The sequence below is a fragment of the Octopus sinensis genome, linkage group LG27 (assembly GCF_006345805.1).
Source record: "Octopus sinensis linkage group LG27, ASM634580v1, whole genome shotgun sequence".
NCBI classification, from domain to species: domain Eukaryota; kingdom Metazoa; phylum Mollusca; class Cephalopoda; order Octopoda; family Octopodidae; genus Octopus; species Octopus sinensis.
This window is the reverse complement of record NC_043023.1, coordinates 20,014,994-20,034,561: the sequence shown is the minus strand read 5'-3', so window position 1 is coordinate 20,034,561 and position 19,568 is coordinate 20,014,994. Positions and strand designations below refer to the sequence as shown.

Below are 19,568 nucleotides of genomic sequence, written 5' to 3'. Positions count from 1 at the left end.
ACCTGACACGAGGTTCCCCTCCTCTCAAAGTCACTTGGTGATCCTATCAGTGCAGGGCCCACATAAAAAGCACTGGGTCCCACACTTTGAAGCGTTTAGTGTTAAGAAGGACATCCAGCCATAAAACCCGTGCCAAAACAGACAGAAGCGTGATGCAGCTCTGGCCAGCTCCCGTCAAACTGTTCAATCCATGCTGGCATGGAAAGCAGATGCTAAATGATGATGATGATGATGATGATATATATATATATACATATACACATATATACGTACACATATATGTTAAGTTAAGTTAATTTTTTGGCTCAAAAAGCAAAAAGCAAGGCCATGTTGGGGGACATGGAGTTATGTACAGAGAGGGTGGTCATACAAAGAGTTCAGGCCATTTCTGGTCAAGAGAGACTTTGAACCGAGCGGTCATCGGCATCTTCACTATCTCGTCCGGCAGCTTATTCCACATGCATATATATGGCGCAATGGCCCAGTGGTTAGGGCTGCGGACTCGTAGTCGTAGGATCGCGGTTTTGATTCCCAGACCAGGCGTAGTGAGTGTATATTAAGCGAAAACACCTAAAGCTCCACGAGGCTCCGGCAGGGGGGTGGCGGCGATCCCTACTGTACTCTTTCACCACAACTTTCTCTCACCCTTTCTTCTGTTGGCCTGCTTGCTTAGCCAGCGGGATGGCGTCATTTAAAGGCTAAAACAATGCGAAGCGCATTGTGACCAGCGATGTGTAGCAACATCTGATACCCTGGTCGGTCACGGTGATCACGGTGATATGTATGCATGTAGAAAAGTGGGTGTTGTCTCAAGTGTAATACTGCTTGCAAACCTTATCACTAAATCTAAGGGGATCCATCTGAGGCCATCATGTCTTTTTGTATATCTAGAACTACATTGCCCAATGTAGTTCTTCTTTTTAAACAGTAGGATGTTTTTTAGGAGATATTTGGCAGCTATTTCTACATGGTCTAGCCTCCATGTAGAGGCATCCCTCATTGGCTCATACATAAATACATAGATAAGAGAGTAGGGTGTGATTTGAGGGAGATTTGGCTGCTATTTCTACAAGGTCTAGCCACCATGTAGAGGCATCCCTCATTGGCTCATACATAAATACATAGATAAGAGAGTAGGGTGTGATTTGAGGGGGATTTGGCTGCTATTTCTAGCAGGTCTAACCACCATGTAGAGGTCTCCCCCATTGGCTCATACATATATACATAGATAAGAGAGTAGGGTGATTTGAGGGAGATTTGGCTGCTATTTCTACCAGGTCTAGCTACCATGTAGAGGTCTCCCTCATTGGCTCATACATACATATATACATAGATAAGAGAGTAGGGTGTGATTTGAGAGAGATTTGGCTGCTATTTCTAGCAGGTCTAGCCACCATGTAGAGGTCTCCCCCATTGGCTCATACATACATATATACATAGATAAGAGAGTAGGGTGTAATTTGAGGGAGATTTGGCTGCTATTTCTACCAGGTCTAGCTACCATGTAGAGGTCTCACCCATTGGCTCATACATACATATATACATAGATAAGAGAGTAGGGTGTGATTTGAGGGAGATTTGGCTGCTATTTCTAGCAGGTCTAGCTACCATGTAGAGGTCTCCCCCATTGGCTCATACATACATAGATAAGAGAGTAGGGTGTGATTTGAGGGAGATTTGGCTGCTATTTCTAGCAGATCTAGCTACCATGTAGAGGTCTCCCCCATTGGCTCATACATACATATATACATACATAAGAGAGTAGGGTGTGATTTGAGGGAGATTTGGCTGCTATTTCTAGCAGGTCTAGCTACCATGTAGAGGTCTCCCCCATTGGCTCATACATACATAGATAAGAGAGTAGGGTGTGATATGAGGGGGATTTGGCTGTTATTTCTACCGGGTCTAGCTACCATGTAGAGGTCTCTCTCATTGGCTCATACATACATATATACATAGATAAGAGAGTAGGGTGTGATTTGAGGGAGATTCGGCTGCTATTTCTACCAGGTCTAGCTACCATGTAGAGGTCTCCCTCATTGGCTCATACATACATATATACATAGATAAGAGAGTAGGGTGTGATTTGAGGGGGATTTGGCTGCTATTTCTAGCAGGTCTAACCACCATGTAGAGGTCTCCCCCATTGGCTCATACATATATACATAGATAAGAGAGTAGGGTGTGATTTGAGGAAGATTTGGCTGCTATTTCTACCAGGTCTAGCTACCATGTAGAGGTCTCCCTCATTGGCTCATACATACATATATACATAGATAAGAGAGTAGGGTGTGATTTGAGGGAGATTTGGCTGCTATTTCTACCAGGTCTAGCTACCATGTAGAGGTCTCCCTCATTGGCTCATACATACATATATACATAGATAAGAGAGTAGGGTGTGATTTGAGGGAGATTTGGCTGCTATTTCTACCAGGTCTAGCTTCCATGTAGAGGTCTCCCTCATTGGCTCATACATACATATATACATAGATAAGAGAGTAGGGTGAGATTTGAGGGAGATTTGGCTGCTATTTCTACAAGTTCATGTTGTGTCACTAAACACCAGTTGAATATCTTGCTTCAGGCATTCAACTCTTATTCCATTCTTTTGTTGACTTTTCAGTGCCATGACAATCCAGTTTTCCCAGAAACCCATGACGCCCACCGCTGAGGGTGCAGCTAATACCTCAAGTCATTTACCTGAAGAGACAAATGATTTACCACAGGTAAATACTATATTTGTTGTTGTTGTTTAGCCCCAGGTCAGTCCTGATCCAGACAGACCTATGATCAAAGATGTTCCAGCTGTGACCACCCTATCTTTTATTCAGACATAGTGTATCTAGGACTACATTATCTAATGTATAGTATAGTAGTTAATATTAGTGACTGTGGTTGTTGTTTAGCCCCAGGTCAGTCCTGATCCAGACAGACCTATGATCAACCATGTTCCAGCTGTGACCATCCCATCTTTTATTCAAGAATAGTGTCCACAGAACCTCTTAAAACATCAATATTTAAGCATTGTAAGAAGGTGAGCTGTCAGAATCATTACTGAATTCCAAATGTCCTGAGTTCAAATTCCACCCAGGCCAACTTTACTTTTCGTCCTCTTGGGGTTGACAAAATAAGTACCTGCTTAACAATGGAGTCGATACAATTGATTTACCTCCCTCCCAAAATTGCTGGCCTGGTACTAAAATTGGAAATCAATATTTAACCCTTTAGTATTTAAAGTGGCCCTGTCCGGCCCAAATATTCTATCTGTTTCATGTTCAAACTGACTGGTTCCGGCCTCTTACCCCCACCCAACAATGTCACTCTAAAGTTAAGCAATCACATCTTTGAAATCTTGAAGTTACAAGATAATGCAAAGGTACGACCACACTTGGAATTCGCATCATCAGTTTGGAACACCTATCTTGCTCAGAACATTGACCTCCTGGAATCTGTCCAGAGACGTGCAACCAAACGCATACCCTCCATCAGACACCTACCATATTCTGAGCGCCTTGTTTCCCTGGGCATGGATTTACTGAGGCTCCGGCGTCTGGCGACGGACTTGGTAAGCACCCACAAAGTTATCAACCACCTCACCAACAACAACACTGAACACCTTTTTGATCTTCATGTGTCTAACACACGTGGACATGCCTACAAAGTCAGAAAACAGCACAGCTCCCATGACTTTCGGAAACATTTCTTCACGCTCAGAGTTGCTGAAGTGTGGAATAAACTGCCTGCGTCAGTTGTTGACTGCCATGACACTGCATCCTTTAAGGCCCTCATGCTTTCCGAAATCCGCCGAAACTACACCTGATTGTCCCCTTTCCATACTCATATACATATGTGTATGTCATGACCCATGCACTGTTCTTTACCTGACGCTTGTACATTACCCTATGTACTATACATACACTTTAGATGAGTTGTAGTACACCCGAGCACTGTACACAATCATCATCATCATCATCATCATCGTTTAACGTCCGTTTTCCGCGCTAGCACGGGTTGGACGGTTCGACCAGGGTCTGGGGAGCCAGGGGCTGCTCCAGGCTCCAGTCTGATCTGGCAGTGTTCCTACAGCTGGATGCCCTTCCTAACGCCAACCACTCTGCGAGTGTAGTGGGTGCTTTTTATGTGCCACCTGCACAGGCGCCAGAGGGGTCTGGCATCGGTCACGATCGGTTGGTGCTTTTTATGTGCCACCAGCACAGAAGCCAGTCGAGGCGGTGCTGGCATCGGTCACGATCGGTTGGTGCTTTTTATGTGCCACCGGCACAGAAGCCAGTTGAGGCGGTGCTGGCATCGGTCACGATCGGTTGGTGCTTTTTATGTGCCACCAGCACAGAAGCCAGTCGAGGCGGTGCTGGCATCGGTCATGATCGGTTGGTGCTTTTTATGTGCCACCGACACAGAAGCCAGTCGAGGCGGTGCTGGCATCGGCCACGTTCGGATGGTGCTTTTTATGTCCCACTGGCACAGAAGCCAATGTTTTATTATTATTATTATTATTATTATTATATTATTATTATTATTATTATTATTATTAATTCAAAGCAATGTGGCCGTTTGCCAGCTCTGTCTGGCACCTGTGCGGGTGGCACGTAAAAAGCACCCACTACACTCACGGAGTGGTTGGCGTTAGGAAGGGCATCCAGCTGTAGAAACACTGCCAGATCAGACTGGAGCCTGGTGCAGCCTTCTGGCTTCCCAGATCCCAGTTGAACCGTCCAACCCATGCCAGCATGGAAAGCGGACGCTAAACGATGATGATGATGATGATGATGATGATGATGATGATGTGACTGAACAAGCATTATATTTGATACACAAATCTGAAAGCGAAAGGGCTCCACATTATCTAAGCCTAATTAGGTTACCTTTGATTAAGAAAACCAAACAATGCGAAAGTAAGTGATCTCCATAAATTATAAATCCACAAACACTTTACAAGAATGAGGGACAACTCAGAATTACAAGACTAAGATACAGGGAGTTCACACTCAGCTTTAATATATGTGTATTCCCTTCATCAGCTGCCAAACAAATATCATTATGGTTTCGACACCAGAGCAGTACCACCAGTTTGTTATTACAATAAGGGCGGCAAGCTGGCAGAATTGTTAGCATGCCGGGCGAAATGCTTGGTATTTCAACTGCTGTTGCGTTCTGAGTTCAATTCCGCCGAGGTCAACTTTGCCTTTCATCCTTTCAGGGTTGATTAGATAAGTACCAGTTACGCACTAGGGTCGATATAATCGACTTCATCCCTTTGTCTGTCCTTGTTTGTCCCCTCTGTGTTTAGCCCCTTGTGGGTAATAAAGAAATATGTATGTATGTTTATTAACCTATCTGCTCTAACTTTCAGCAAACACCATACAAAGAAGTTGCTCAAGACCTCCTCTCAACACTCCACGAAAAAAAGAAACTTTTCAATCAAGGTAAGTAGACCCCATGACACTTCAGAGATTATTTACCATCCTGGCATCAGAGTATGCCTGGAATTCCAAACAATGTTGCAGGGTTTACAACAGGGACCTCTTTTGACCCCTAACTTGTAAATGCTGGTTCGTTTGTAAAAGGACCTTTCAACAGATTAGAAAAAAGGGATTTCGTTGATGCTTCGTGGTTGTTCGTCTGATGTTTGTTTAACCCCGTGGTTAGGGAGCTTGCTTCCTAACTACATGGTTTTGGGTTCAGTCCCACTGCGTGGCACATTGGGTATGTGTCTTCCACTATAGCCCCGAGCCGACCGGAGCTTTGTGATTGAATTCGGTAGGTGGAAGTTACTGCCGTGTGTGTATGTGTGCGTATAGCTGCTCAGTGCCCCTCCGAAAGAGAGAGAGAGAGGGGATTCAAACCAACCACATCTGGGACCCAAATATTCTATCTGTTTCTATCTGGCTTTAAAAGGCCAGATCTGGTTGCTTCTCACACCTACCCGACAATAAATAATCACATCATTGAAATCTCAATACGATGAGATAATCTAGGATTAATTCAAAACAATGGGAACAGATAAGCATTACATCATTTGACAAAGAAATATATATATATTTAGCATTTGAACCAGCTATATCTGGGCCCCAAATATTCTCCTTGGTTTATGTTCAAACTGGCCAGATCTGGTTGCTTCTCACACCTACCCTATAATGTCATTCTAAATATAAACAATCACATCATTGAAATCCCAAAGCTATGAGATAATCCAGGATTAATTTGAATCAAAGTGAATTAATATATTTTACACTAGCAGAGTTGTTTGGGTTTGTTTCATCCCTTTAGAATTGGAATTTTCGAAAAGTAAAAATTTTGCATTATGTAGCTTGTTATTCTCTTTAAGTGAACATTTTTCTGGTTGAAATACACCGAAAAATGGTGACCTAGCAGTCAAAAAATCGTTAAAAAAACAGCACCTTTTTGATGTACAGAATTTTTGGTCTTAACATGGTCCAATTTGAATTTTATCTTTTACGGAAGGAAGAGCAAGCCTTCTTCTATCATACTCTCAATTTTGGTCAACTTGTGCCGCAGGGTCTCGGAGAAGATAGTGTTAGTTGAAGGCTACCAAACCTGCCATACGTCTTAAAAATAGGGGTTTTTCATAGAAAAAAAGCACCTTTTTGATGTAAATAATTTTTGGTGTTAACATGATCCGATTTGAATTTTACGTTCTACGGAAGGAAGAGCAAGCCTTCTTCTATCATACTCTCAATTTTGGTCAACTTGCGCCGCAGGGTCTCGGAGGAGATAGTGTTAGTTGAAGGCTACCAAACCTGCCATACACAGACAACTTCAGCTTTATATATATATACTAGCAGTATCGCCCACCGTTGCTCGGGTTTGTTTCGACCCTTTAGAATTGGAATTTTTGAAAAGTAAAAATTTTGCATTATGTAGCTTGTTATTCTCTTTAAGTGAACATTTTTCTGGTTGAAATACACCGGAAAATGGTGAAACAGCAGTCAAAAAATCGTAAAAAAACAGCACCTTTTTTATGTAAATAATTTTTGGTCTTAACATGGTCCAATTTGAATTTTATCTTTTACGGAAGGAAGAGCAAGCCTTCTTCTATCATACTCTCAATTTTGGTCAACTTGTGCCGCAGGGTCTCAGAGGAGATAGTGTTAGTTGAAGGCTACCAAACCTGCCATACATCGTAAAAAATAGGGATTTTCATAGTTAAAAGCACCTTTTTGATGTAAATAATTTTTGGTGTTAACATGATCCGATTTGAATTTTATGAAGAGCAAGCCTTCTATCATACTCTCAATTTTGGTCAACTTGCGCCGCAGGGTCTCGGAGGAGATAGTGTTAGTTGAAGGCTACCAAACCTGCCACACACAGACAACTTCAGCTTTATATAGAGAGATAACACACACACATTAATACACATACATAGACACACACACACATGTATGTATGTATGGATGTATGTATGTATATATGTACATCTGTCCACTTCTTGCCATATTTTTATCCTTCACTTCCTACACACACACACACACACCTTATGTATGCGTGTATGTATGTGTGTTTGTATGTATGTATTTATGTACTAGCAGTATCGCCCGGCGTTGCTCGGGTTTGTTTCGATCCGCTGGAATTGTAATTTTGAAAAGTAAAAATTTTGTGAACATTTTTCTGGTCGAAATACACCGAAAAGTGGCGACACAGCAGTGAAAAAATGGTAAAAAATAGGGATTTTCATAGAAAACAGCACCTTTTTGATGTAAATAATTTTGGTGTTAACATGGTCCAATTTGAATTTTACGTTCTACGGAAGGAAGAGCAAGCCTTCTTCTATCATACTCTCAATTTTGGTCAACTTGCACCGCAGGGTCTCGGAGGAGATAGTGTTAGTTGAAGGCTACCAAACCTGCCATACATCTTAAAAAATAGGGGTTTTTCATAGAAAAAAAGCACCATTTTGATGTAAATAATTTTTGACGTTAACATGGTCCTATCTGAATTTTATCTTTTATGGAAGGAAGAGCAAGCCTTCTTCTATCATACTCTCAATTTTGGTCAACTTGTGCCGCAGGGTCTCGGAAGATATAGTGTTAGTTGAAGGCAACCAAACCTGCCACACACAGACAACTTCAGCTTTATATATATATATATATGTAACCGAGTAATCAGAATGCTCTAAACAGTTTTACATACATATTCAAGCATGTATATAAACAAATATATAGAAAGGAAGCATTTTTTTATATTTCTAGATCTCCGACTCACCATCTCCACCCAACTGTACAACCTTCTGAGGCAAAGGTCAGTGAAAATCTTTAATCTTTATCAAACTTTAATCTTTATCAATCTTTAATCTTTATCAATCTTTAATCTTTATCAATCTTTAATCTCTATCAAAGTAGTCCCCGGTTTTAAATATAGCTTACTACAGCAACCCTTAAATTTGCAGAACTGGAAAGATCCCCATAAAAGAGCTCTAATTGCATATATGGTCCTTGTTTTTGAACGCTATTGAAATTATTGTGGGGAGAGTTGGTTGTTGTATTAAGGTCATGTGATTATATGGAAGCTCTCCCACGAGTTTATGTGGTCCCTATTTTGAAGGCAGAAGGGAGTTTGTTTAGGAGACATTTGGTCAAGTGACGACATAAAACCTCTCTCAGTGGGTCTTGTGACCCCTAGTGGCTACTTAGAAGTTCACTCATTTGATTACATGGCCTCTAACAGCGTCATAGTAACTCCCTCACTGGTTCTTGTGACCCCTAATGGCTGCATAGAAGTTCGCTCACTGATTCATGTGGTCCCTATTTTTAAGATAATAGGGGTTTTGTTGGGGTAGAATTCAATTCAGTTGCTATGTTAAACAGCTGAAATATCCCTGTACAAGTTCCATCATTAGCAGAAAAGCAATTAAAAGCAGATCCATCATCCTCATTTAACGTCTGCTTTCCATGCTGGCATGGGTTGGATGCTTTGACTGAAAACCAGGAGAGCTGCACCAGTTCCAGTCTGATTTGCCGTGGTTTTCTACAGCTGGATACTCTTCTTAACGCCAACCACTCCAAGTGTCTAATGGGTGTTTTACACATGCCAGTTATATGACACCAGCATCGGCCATGACCATGACTTCACTTGGCTTGACAGCCCTTAAATTTGCAAAACTGGAAAGATTCACATAAAAGCTCTTGTAATTATGTTAGTTAGTTAGTTAATTATTTGGCTCAAAAAGCAAAAAGCAAGGCCATGTAGGGGGACATGGAGTTATGTACAGGGTGGTGTTCATGTAAAGAGTTCAGGCCACTTGTGGTCAAGCGAGACTTTGAACCGAGCGGTCGTCGGCATCTTCACCATCTCGTCCGGCAGCTTGTTCCATGGTTCCGCAACCCGGACGGAGAAAGTCCCTCTCCTTCGATTGAGATGAAATCGTCGCAGATAGAGCTTTTCAGAATGACCCCGCAGCCGACACTCTGGAGCAGGAGTGAAGAACAGCTCTTTTGAGAGGTTACACTTTCCGCTTATGATGTTGTGAGCGAGAATGAGATCACCACGGCGGCGGCGTTTTTCTAGAGAATAAAGGTCGAGCGTCTTCAGCCTTTCTTCATAAGACAAATGCTTGAGACCAAGAACCATGCGGGTAGCCAGCTTCTGGACTCTTTCAAGATGCTGTATGTCTTTGACGAGATAAGGAGAAGAGGTTTGAATCTCGTACTCCAAGATGCTATTGAAATTACTGTAAGTTCTGGTGGGTTTGTTGTGATACAAACCCACATAGGCACAGGAGTGGCTGTGTGGTAAGTAGCTTGCTAACCAACCACATGGTTCTGGGTTCAGTCCCACTGCGTGGCATCTTGGGCAAGTGTCTTCTGCTATAGCCCCGGGCCGACCAATGCCTTGTGAGTGGATTTGGTAGATGGAAACTGAAAGAAGCCTGTCGTATATATGTATATATATATATATATATGTATGTGTGTATGTTTGTGTGTCTGTGTTTGTCCCCCTAGCATTGCTTGACAACCGATGCTGGTGTGTTTATGTCCCCGTCACTTAGCAGTTCGGCAAAAAGAGACCGATAGAATAAGTACTGGGCTTACAAAAAGAATAAGTCCCGGAGTCGATTTGCTCGACTAAAGGCGGTGCTCCAGCATGGCCGCAGTCAAATGACTGAAACAAGTAAAAGAGTAAAAGAGTATACAACCCCAGGTCGACCCTGGTTCATATAGGTATCACTGCAACAAATATGATCCACAAATCTAGTAATCTCGATAAACCCTAATTGCACAAAGTCCACTTTCGCATATTTGTATGGGTCTGACCAAAAGAAATCTGCTCCCTAGAATATTTCCTCACCCAAGCAATCTTAGAAAAATGGATGTTAGAACAATGAGGGTCGTCGTGGTGGAGATGTTTATCTTTTCAACTTTATATGTGTCTGTCTGTTTGTCTGTTGACCTGGCAGCATCCAGCACAGCCCGGTGTCAAAGCGAGAGACTGCGCCAAAGTGCAACAGAGCAGCTAGCGAGACAACACCCCCGTCTGCACTCAACAAAGAGAAATCCCTGCCGTCTTCCACCCAGCATGGTAAGTAATACACTCACGCGTACACACGCATGCATGCAGACACATACTCGCACACATGCATGCATTCATGCACACGCAAGCATGCATCTGTTTTTCAGCATATTGGCAAAAAAGATTTTTTGGTTTTTGTCATTATTTATAATTGTACTAGCAGTATCGCCCGGCGCTGCTCGGGTTTGTAAGGGAAATAACTATATAAGCATTTTTAGAGAGTTACCTCCCTTATATAATACCGAGTAAAAAATGCATAAAAATGGGGAAAAATGATGGTAAATTTTTTTTTAATTGTAGACTCATCGTAGATGCGCGCTAATACCCAGAAGGGCTCAATATGAATCACGACTATAAGATATCCGCTTTTGGTTAAACTGCACCGCAAAATGTGGGAGTAGTTAGGAATCTAAATCGTAGGAGACAGACAGCACACAACCTCTCTTTTATATATAAACACTAGCAGTATTGCCCGGCGTTGCTCGGGTTTGTAAGGGAAATAACTATAGAAGCATTTTTAGAGAGTTATAGCCAAAAAATAGCAAAAAATGCATTAAAAATGGAAAAAGATGATGGTAAATTTTTTTTTAAATCGTAGACTCATCGTAGACGTGCGCTAATACCCAGAAGGGCTTGATATGAATCACAACACAGCACCGCAAAATGTGGGAGTAGTTAGGAATCTAAATTGGTGTGGACAGACTCTCACACACACAACTAAAGTTTTAGATATAAAGATTTCTAATTTGCACCTTAAAATGTATTTGTCATATGCTGGCCACTGATGAAATCTTTCCGCTTTCCATGCTGGCATGGGTTGGACGATTTGACTGAGGACTGGTGAACCAGATGACCACACCAGGCTCCAGTCTGATCTGGCAGAGTTTCTACAGCTGGATGCCCTTCCTAACGCCAACCACTCCAAGAGTGTAGTGGGTGCTTTTAGGTGCCACTGGCACAAGGGCTTGTCAGGCGGTAGTGGAAATGACCACGCTCAAATGGCATTTTTACGTGCCACCTGCACAGGAGCCAGTTCAGCGGCACAGGCAATGACCTTGCACAAATATTTTTTCACGTGCCAGTAAGGCGACGCTGGTAATGCACTCTCTCTCTATATATATATATATATGTATGTATGTGTGTGTGTGTGTGTGTCTGTGTGTATGTGTATGTACGTATGTATGTATGTATGTTTGTATGTATGTGTGTATGTATGTATGTGTGTATGTATGTATGTATGTATGTATGTATGTATGTATGTATGTATGTGTGTATGTATGTATGTATGTGTGTGTGTATGTGTGTATGTATGTATGTATGTATATGTATGTATGTGTGTATGTATGTATGTGTGTATGTATGTATGTATGTATGTATGTATGTATGTGTGTATGTATGTATGTGTGTATGTATGTATGTATGTGTGTGTGTATGTGTGTATGTATGTGTGTATGTATGTATATGTATGTATGTAAGTATGTATGTATGTGTGTGTATGTATGTATGTATGTACGTGTGTATGTATGTATGTGTGTATGTATGTATGTATGTGTGTGTATGTATGTATGTATGTGTGTATGTATGTATGTGTGTATGTATGTATGTATGTGTGTATGTATGTATGTACGTGTGTATGTATGTATGTGTGTATGTATGTATGTATGTGTGTGTGTATGTGTGTGTATGTGTGTATGTATGTATGTGTGTACGTATGTGTGCATGTATGTTTGTTTGTTTGTTTGTTTGTATATGTATATACCAAATCCACTCACAAGGTTTTGGTCGACCCAAGGCTATAGTAGAAAACATATCCCAAGGTGCCACCGAATAGGACTGAACCCAGAACCATGTGGTTGGGAAGCTTCTTACCATATGGCCCCCACCTGTGTCTTTCCAAGCAAATCACCTCTTTCTCTTAAATTCCATATATTGGACTCTATTGTTTGTTTCTCCGTTGTTATTTCTTTAGGGCACAGTAAAACCCCTGCACTGAAATACCCGTGCATTGACCAGATTTTACTGAACGCTTGTCCGCAGGATGATGGCAAATATCTGCTGATGAAGAACGACTACGTGATCAAGATAGATGAGAATATGAATGGCAGTAAGAAGCGAATCTATCAGGCCAGCAGCATTTTACCCTCCAGGGACAGACACGAGGATGGCGGCCCAATGCGTGGCACTGGTAATAGCAAGAGTCACTCTTGCTACTTGGACCCCAAGTATGTAAGGGCTCAGACCGAATCCTACAAAAGCGTGAAGAATACTGTGCCCTGGGATAAAGGGCTGAAGTCAGAGTTTGGCATTCAGAAGATTTGGAAGTCGAAAAAGCTTGTTGCAGACGTCAGTTTGGATTATGAGGTAATTATCGTAATGTGTGTATATGTGTGGTTTGGACTATGATATTGTGTGTGTGTGTGTGTGTGCAGGTGGCAAGTTGGCAGAGTTGTTAGCATGCTGGGTATAATGCTTACTCTTTTACTTGTTTCAGTCATTTGACTGCGGCCATGCTGGAGCACCACCTTTAATCGAGCAACTCGACCCCGGGAATTATTCTTTTTGTAAGCCCAGTACTTATTCTATTGGTCTCCTTCGCCGAACCGCCAAGTAACGGGGACATAAACACACCAGCATCGGTTGTCAAGCAATGCTAGGGGGACAAACACAAACACACACATACATATATATATACATATATATACATATATACAACGGGCTTCTTTCAGTTTCCATCTACCAAATCCATTCACAAGGCTTTGGTCAGCCCGAGGCTATAGTAGAAGACACTTGCTCAAGGTGCCACGCAGTGGGACTGAACCCGGGACCATGTGGTTGGTAGACAAGCTACTTACCACGGTGTGGTTTTGTCCATTTTTCTGTTCTGAGTTCAAATTCCACTGAAGTCTGCTTTGCCCTTCATCCTTTCAGGGTTGATTAAATAAATACCAGTTAAGCACTGGGGTTGATTGTAACTGACTTACCCCTCCCCTGAAATCATTGTCCCTCTGCCAAAATTCGGAACTATCATCATCATCATTTTTATTATTATTATTATTATTATTATAAGTGAGAGAGCAGCACATGTCATCAAAATGACACTGGGGTAAAATATACGAAGCCCATTGTACCCATCATGACTAACCGTCCGATAAGGGTACACTAGGCACATGCATCACAACCATATGTGCGCGACATGGTGATCTCATATCAAGATAAACAGCACATGACCTTGCAGGTGGGGACCAGTTAGAATTTTCTTCTGGTCGAGTAACCCATCCTGCTCAAAAGGTACCTGAATAAGGGTTTTTTAAGGATGTTGAACGAAACACCCATGTTTCCAGAGGTGAATTATTCAAACCCAAAAGAAACGTTAGCACACCGGGCGAAATGCGTAGCCGTATTTCGTCTGCCGTTATGTTGTGAGTTCAAATTCCGCCAAGGTCGACTTTGCCTTTCATCCTTTTGGGGTCGATAAATTAAGTACCAGTTACGCACTAGGGTCGATGTAATCGACTTACTACCTATATCTGTTCTTGTTTGTCCCCCTATGTTTAGCCTCTTGTGGGTAGTAAAGAAATAGGTAATTATTATTATTATCAAACAAATGGTAAACTGGTAGAATCGTGAGCATGCCTGACATCATGTTTAGCGACATTTCATCCATCCTTATCTTTCATTCTTTCAGGTTGATAAAATATGTACCCAGCTGAGCATTGGGAGTTTATGTAATCAACTAGTACCCTCAACCCCAAAATTACTGACCTTGTGCCAAAATTGGAAATCAGTATTGTGTGTCTCAAGACGGTACTTTATTTTACTTTATTTTTTTCCCCCAGAGTGGTCAGAGTTATGAAGGTATGGATTCAAGAGAAGGCAGTGGTCACCCTGGACACCAGTGCACAGAGACAGATATTTTCTCCCTCTACCCACAGAAGTTCATAGAAGCAGGCAGCTACCCAGAGCAGAGTAGCGAGGGAGGCAGCTACCCCTGTCACCTGCACCAACCTACAAAGACAGACAGTTACCCACAGCAGAAATCAGAAGTCAGCAACTACTGTTGTCACGTGCACAAGTCTACAGAGGCAGACAGCTACCTACAGCGGTGTACGAAGACAGATGAACGCTCACATCCCACCCACATAGGGTGTACAGAGGTAAGCAGCTTCCTGCATGGGTTTGCTAAGGCATGCAGGGGTGTAACTAAAAAAAATTGGACAATGGCTTTGTGGTTTCGGAGCTCTCTTTCACGTTTCATGGTTCCAGGTTCAGTCCCACTGCATGGCACCTTGGGCAAGTGGGTTCAGCTATAGCCACAGGCTGACTGATGCCTTCTGAGCAGACTTAGTAGACGGAAACTGAAAGAAGCCCATTGTGTGTGTGTGTGCGTAAATATATCGGATCAGCCAGTACATCTTTCAAACATCGCTTCTACAACCATCAGTCATCCTTCAGAGTCCCAGAAAGACAGTTTGTCACTTCCCTGTCCCACCATATGTTGCACCTCAAAGATCAAAGTGATATCAGGTGGAAAGTAATAGATCATTCAGGCCCATATATTAAAGGAAGTGACCATTGCAGAGAGGGCCAAAATTCTCAAGGACTAAACCTGGCGTGTTAAATAGTTGTAAAGAAGTTATTTTCTAAATGTATCCAATTCAAGCGCCACCTACTGGGAAATAGGATCTCCTTGTTTGCTGGTTAGACTTTTCGGGTCTATAAGGGTTGTTTTATCCTTTGGCTCAGGGGAGACAACCCATCCTCATTAACATTTTTATATGTTAAAACAGTGCTTTTCAAACTTTTTGCTGGAGTGGAACCCCAAGGAAACATTCCACTGGCTCGAGGAACCCCTGTGCAATAATTTAATAGTCTTATGCACACATATCTGCACAGGAGACTTAAAAATTACTGTCAATTTTAGCAGTTTTGTAACTTCTTGCGGAACCCTGGTTGAAAACCACTGATATATACACACACATATATATATATATATTATATATATATATATATATATACACACACACATATATATATAGCAGTGCTTTTCAAACTTTTTGCTGGAGCGGAACCCCAAGGAACCCCTGTGCAATAATTTAATAGTCTTATGCACACATATCTGCACAGGAGACTTAAAAATTACTGTCGATTTTAGCAGTTTTGTAACTTCTTGCGGAACCCTGGTTGAAAACCACTGATATATACACACATATATATATATATAATATATATATATATATATATATATATATATAACACACACACACATATATATATAGCAGTGCTTTTCAAACTTTTTGCTGGAGCGGAACCCCAAGGAACCCCTGTGCAATAATTTAATAGTCTTATGCACACATATCTGCACAGGAGAATTAAAAATTACTGCCGATTTTAGCAGTTTTGTGACCTCTTGTGGAACCCCTGAACTGTACTGGCGGAACCCTGGTTGAAAACCACTGTGTTAAAACTTGAATCTCGATTTCTGAGCCTTTTCTTCCATCTGCAACGTAGGAAGTTTAAATTTTTTTCTCTTTGTATAGAGTCTGGGGATACAAAACCTTGGGAAACTCTATGTCCAAAATTTTAGTTTTTGCTGTAATAATTACTGCTCTATTCTTCAGAAAGTGTTTCTTTTCTTATATATGCTTTATGTGTGTGTGTGTGTGTGTGCGTATTTGTTGATGTATAGGAGTGGCTGTGTGGTAAGTAGCTTGCTAACCAACCACATGGTTCCGGGTTCAGTCCCACTGCGTGGCATCTTGGGCAAGTGTCTTCTGCTATAGCCCCGGGCCGACCAATGCCTTGTGAGTGGATTTGGTAGACGGAAACTGAAAGAAGCCTGTCGTATATATGGATATATATGTATGTGTATGTGTTTGTGTGTCTGTGTTTGTCCCCCTAGCATTGCTTGACAACCGATGCTGGTGTGTTTACGTCCCCGTCACTTAGCGGTTCGGCAAAAGAGACCGATAGAATAAGTACTGGGCTTACAAAGGATAAGTCCCGGGGTCGATTTGCTCGACTAAAGGTGGTGCTCCAGCATGGCCGCAGTCAAATGACTGAAACAAGTAAAAGAGAGTAAAAGAGTATATATATATATCCGTGACCGTGACCGACCAGGCTATCAGATGATGTTTGTTACACATCGCCTGTCACAATGCGCTTCGCATCGCTTTAGCTTTCAAATGACGCCACCCCGCTGGCTAAGCGAGCAGACCAACAGAAGAGTGAGAGAAAGTTGTGGCGATTGAGTACAGCAGGGATCGCCACCAGCCCCTGTCGGAGCCTCGTGGAACTTTAGGTGTTTTTGCTCAATAAACACTCACAATGCCCGGTCTGGGAATCGAAACCGCGATCCTACGACCACAAGTCCACTGCCTGAACCACATATATATATTTGTATGTGTATGTATGTATAAATATGTATACTTTATATATTTGTATATTATATTTATACATATATATATATATATAATATATATATATATATATATATATATATATATACATATATGTATTTGTGTGTGTATCATCCTCCTCATCATCATCATCGTTTAATGTCCATCTTGCATGCATGTATGGGTAGGATGGTTGACAGGAGCTGGCCAGGTAGAAAATCTACCCAAGGCTACTGTGTCTGTTTTGGTAGGGATTTTACAGCTGGATGCCCTTCTTAACACCAATCACTCTTCAGTGCTTTTTCCATGGCACTAGCACAGGTGAAGTTAGTATTGGCAAGATTTTTACAGCTGGATGCCCTTCCTGATGCCAACCACTCCATGAGTGTAGTGGGTGCTTTTACATGCCACCAGCACGAGGGCCAGTCAGGCGGTACTGGCAACAGCCACACTCAAATGGTGGTTTTTACGTGCCACTTGCACAGGAGCCAGTCCAGCGACACTGGCAACACACACACACATATATGAAGGGGTGCTGGAAAGTTCCTTGTTTGGGGTAAAAGAAAATAGAGGAGGATCAGTCAATTATCATTTCATGGAACATATTCCCCTCTAAGATTCACAAATTGATTGCAGGGGGCCTTCAGTTTTCCTAAGCCCAATAAAAGAACTCAAAAGATTGGACCTCCAACCTAGCCTTTTACGATACCCTTAAGGCCAGGAACTCAGCAACCCCTCATATTTCTGTATGTATAAGTATTTAGTAATCCAGTTGTGTGAACTATAATACATCCATGGGCCTCACTCTGTGTAACACAAATATGTCTCTTCATATTGCAGGGCCCTGACTTCCTACAATATCTCGAACAGTCCAGCCAAGGGACCATATCACCAGAGAGCATTGCTACGACAGTCAACTACCAACTCCCTAAATTAAAATGGAACAACACAATATTCAAGGCTCCCACACCAGATTCAGACCTGTCCCCTTTCTGGCTGTCAGAGCCCTCTCTTCCCCCTTTACCTATAAAACCCTCCTTAGACAATGTGGTCAGTCCTCCAGGTAAACTCTACCCGAGGAAGCTGTATTGATGCTGGCCTGGGGTCTTGGCAGATGGTTTGTAAATAAATAAAATTTAAGTATGTGGTGGATGGTGGGCAGATATGGAATGTGGACAAACATGTGAGGTGAAGTGAGAACACCTATTCTGTCCAGTGGTGTGGATGGCAATTAGCAAAACAAACGAAGCCTGGAAAGCTTCAAAAATTTTTGTTAATGGCTTAATCTCAATATATATAAATGGCAAAATGTCTGTCTATGTGTGTCCTTTATACAAATCCACAATTTTTCAGTTAGAGGGCTTGCACTTTCTATGGTCATTCAAAACCGTCCAAGGGTGGTCGTGCACATCTTTACATTTCCCCAGTCACCCCACAAAGCCATTAAAAAATCAATAGAAGTGACTTTTTTGTGGATTTTCTATCCAAAACCCAATCAAAATGCCCGAAACTTGATACACCAATTGAATGCCAGCTAGCTGTATGAGATTGGTCGGAGACTTGGACAGTACTCGCGTGCACGTGCGCAGCTGTGTATGCAACACCGGGTCATAGTGCTAGTTAGAAAATAACCGTGGCCAGAATTGCATGTGCCCTGCTTTCCCTAGCTACGCCCCTGGTATTGCTTTGAGGCACTTGAACATCCCCCACACACACTATATATATATGTGTATATATATTCTTTGTTTGACGAATTTGTTTAAGTTCTGTCTTTTCTCTCTCATTCAGTTGACCCTAACACATATACACCCATGTAGATTTATACACACACACACACAACACACAACACTCTGCATTAAGGTCTTCAAGTTGATTTCTTGACAGTTGTATATAATCAATAATAAATGTGGATTATCTTTCATGCATCATGTTCAATATGTTGTTGTTGTTGTTGTTTAGCCCTAGGCCGGTCCAAATCTTGGCAGACACAAATAGGGTGCTTGGGCTAAATTTGACGATCTTTTTATGTCTCCAGTTTCCAGGAACAGCTTCTGCTATAGCCCCGGGCCAACCAAAGCCTTGTGAATGGATTTGGTAGACGGAAACTGAAAGAAGCCTGTCGTATATATGTGTTTGTCCCCCTAGCATTGCTTGACAAGATGCCATGCAGTGGGACTGAACCCGGAACCATGTGGTTGGTAAACAAGCTACTTATCACACAGCCACTCCTGCGCCTGTATATATTTTGTGTGTGTCTGTCCCCCACCCCACCATCACCTCATAACCGATGTTGGTGTGTTTACGTCCCTGTAACTTAGCCGTTTGGCAAAAGAACCTGACAGAATAAGTACCAGGCTTGTAAAAAGAATAAGTCCTGGGGTTGGAGAGAAGAAAGATTCCAGTCATGGTCAAGGAAAACTTAGCCGACATGGAGGACTGGATGCCATCGGAATATTGGAAATGGGTCACCTGTATTATGGTGGGGTTTGTTGTTGGTGTCACGGCTGTGGCTCCGTCTTCTGCGAACCCTGTAAATGCTGGGAGATGTGTCGTGGGCAGCAGCAGCAACAGAGACTACAAACTCAGCAGCCGTTCTGACTGCATTCACACACCGGAGTTTATATCTCT

General features: G+C 42.1%; 1 protein-coding gene across 1 annotated transcript in view; it reads left to right on the top strand.

Annotated features, from left to right (window-relative positions):
* Positions 1-18,315, top strand: part of LOC118768255 — a 35,413-nt gene extending 17,098 nt beyond the window's left edge. Inside the window, exons 8-14 of the mRNA XM_036514365.1 lie at positions 2,624-2,726; positions 5,372-5,444; positions 8,229-8,277; positions 10,433-10,554; positions 12,515-12,906; positions 14,382-14,699; positions 17,781-18,315. Of these exons, the coding sequence (XP_036370258.1) occupies positions 2,624-2,726; positions 5,372-5,444; positions 8,229-8,277; positions 10,433-10,554; positions 12,515-12,906; positions 14,382-14,699; positions 17,781-18,032 (1,309 nt within the window). The 3' untranslated portion in view covers positions 18,033-18,315. The remainder of the gene's footprint in view (positions 1-2,623; positions 2,727-5,371; positions 5,445-8,228; positions 8,278-10,432; positions 10,555-12,514; positions 12,907-14,381; positions 14,700-17,780) is intronic.
* The last annotated feature ends 1,253 nt before the right edge of the window (positions 18,316-19,568 follow it).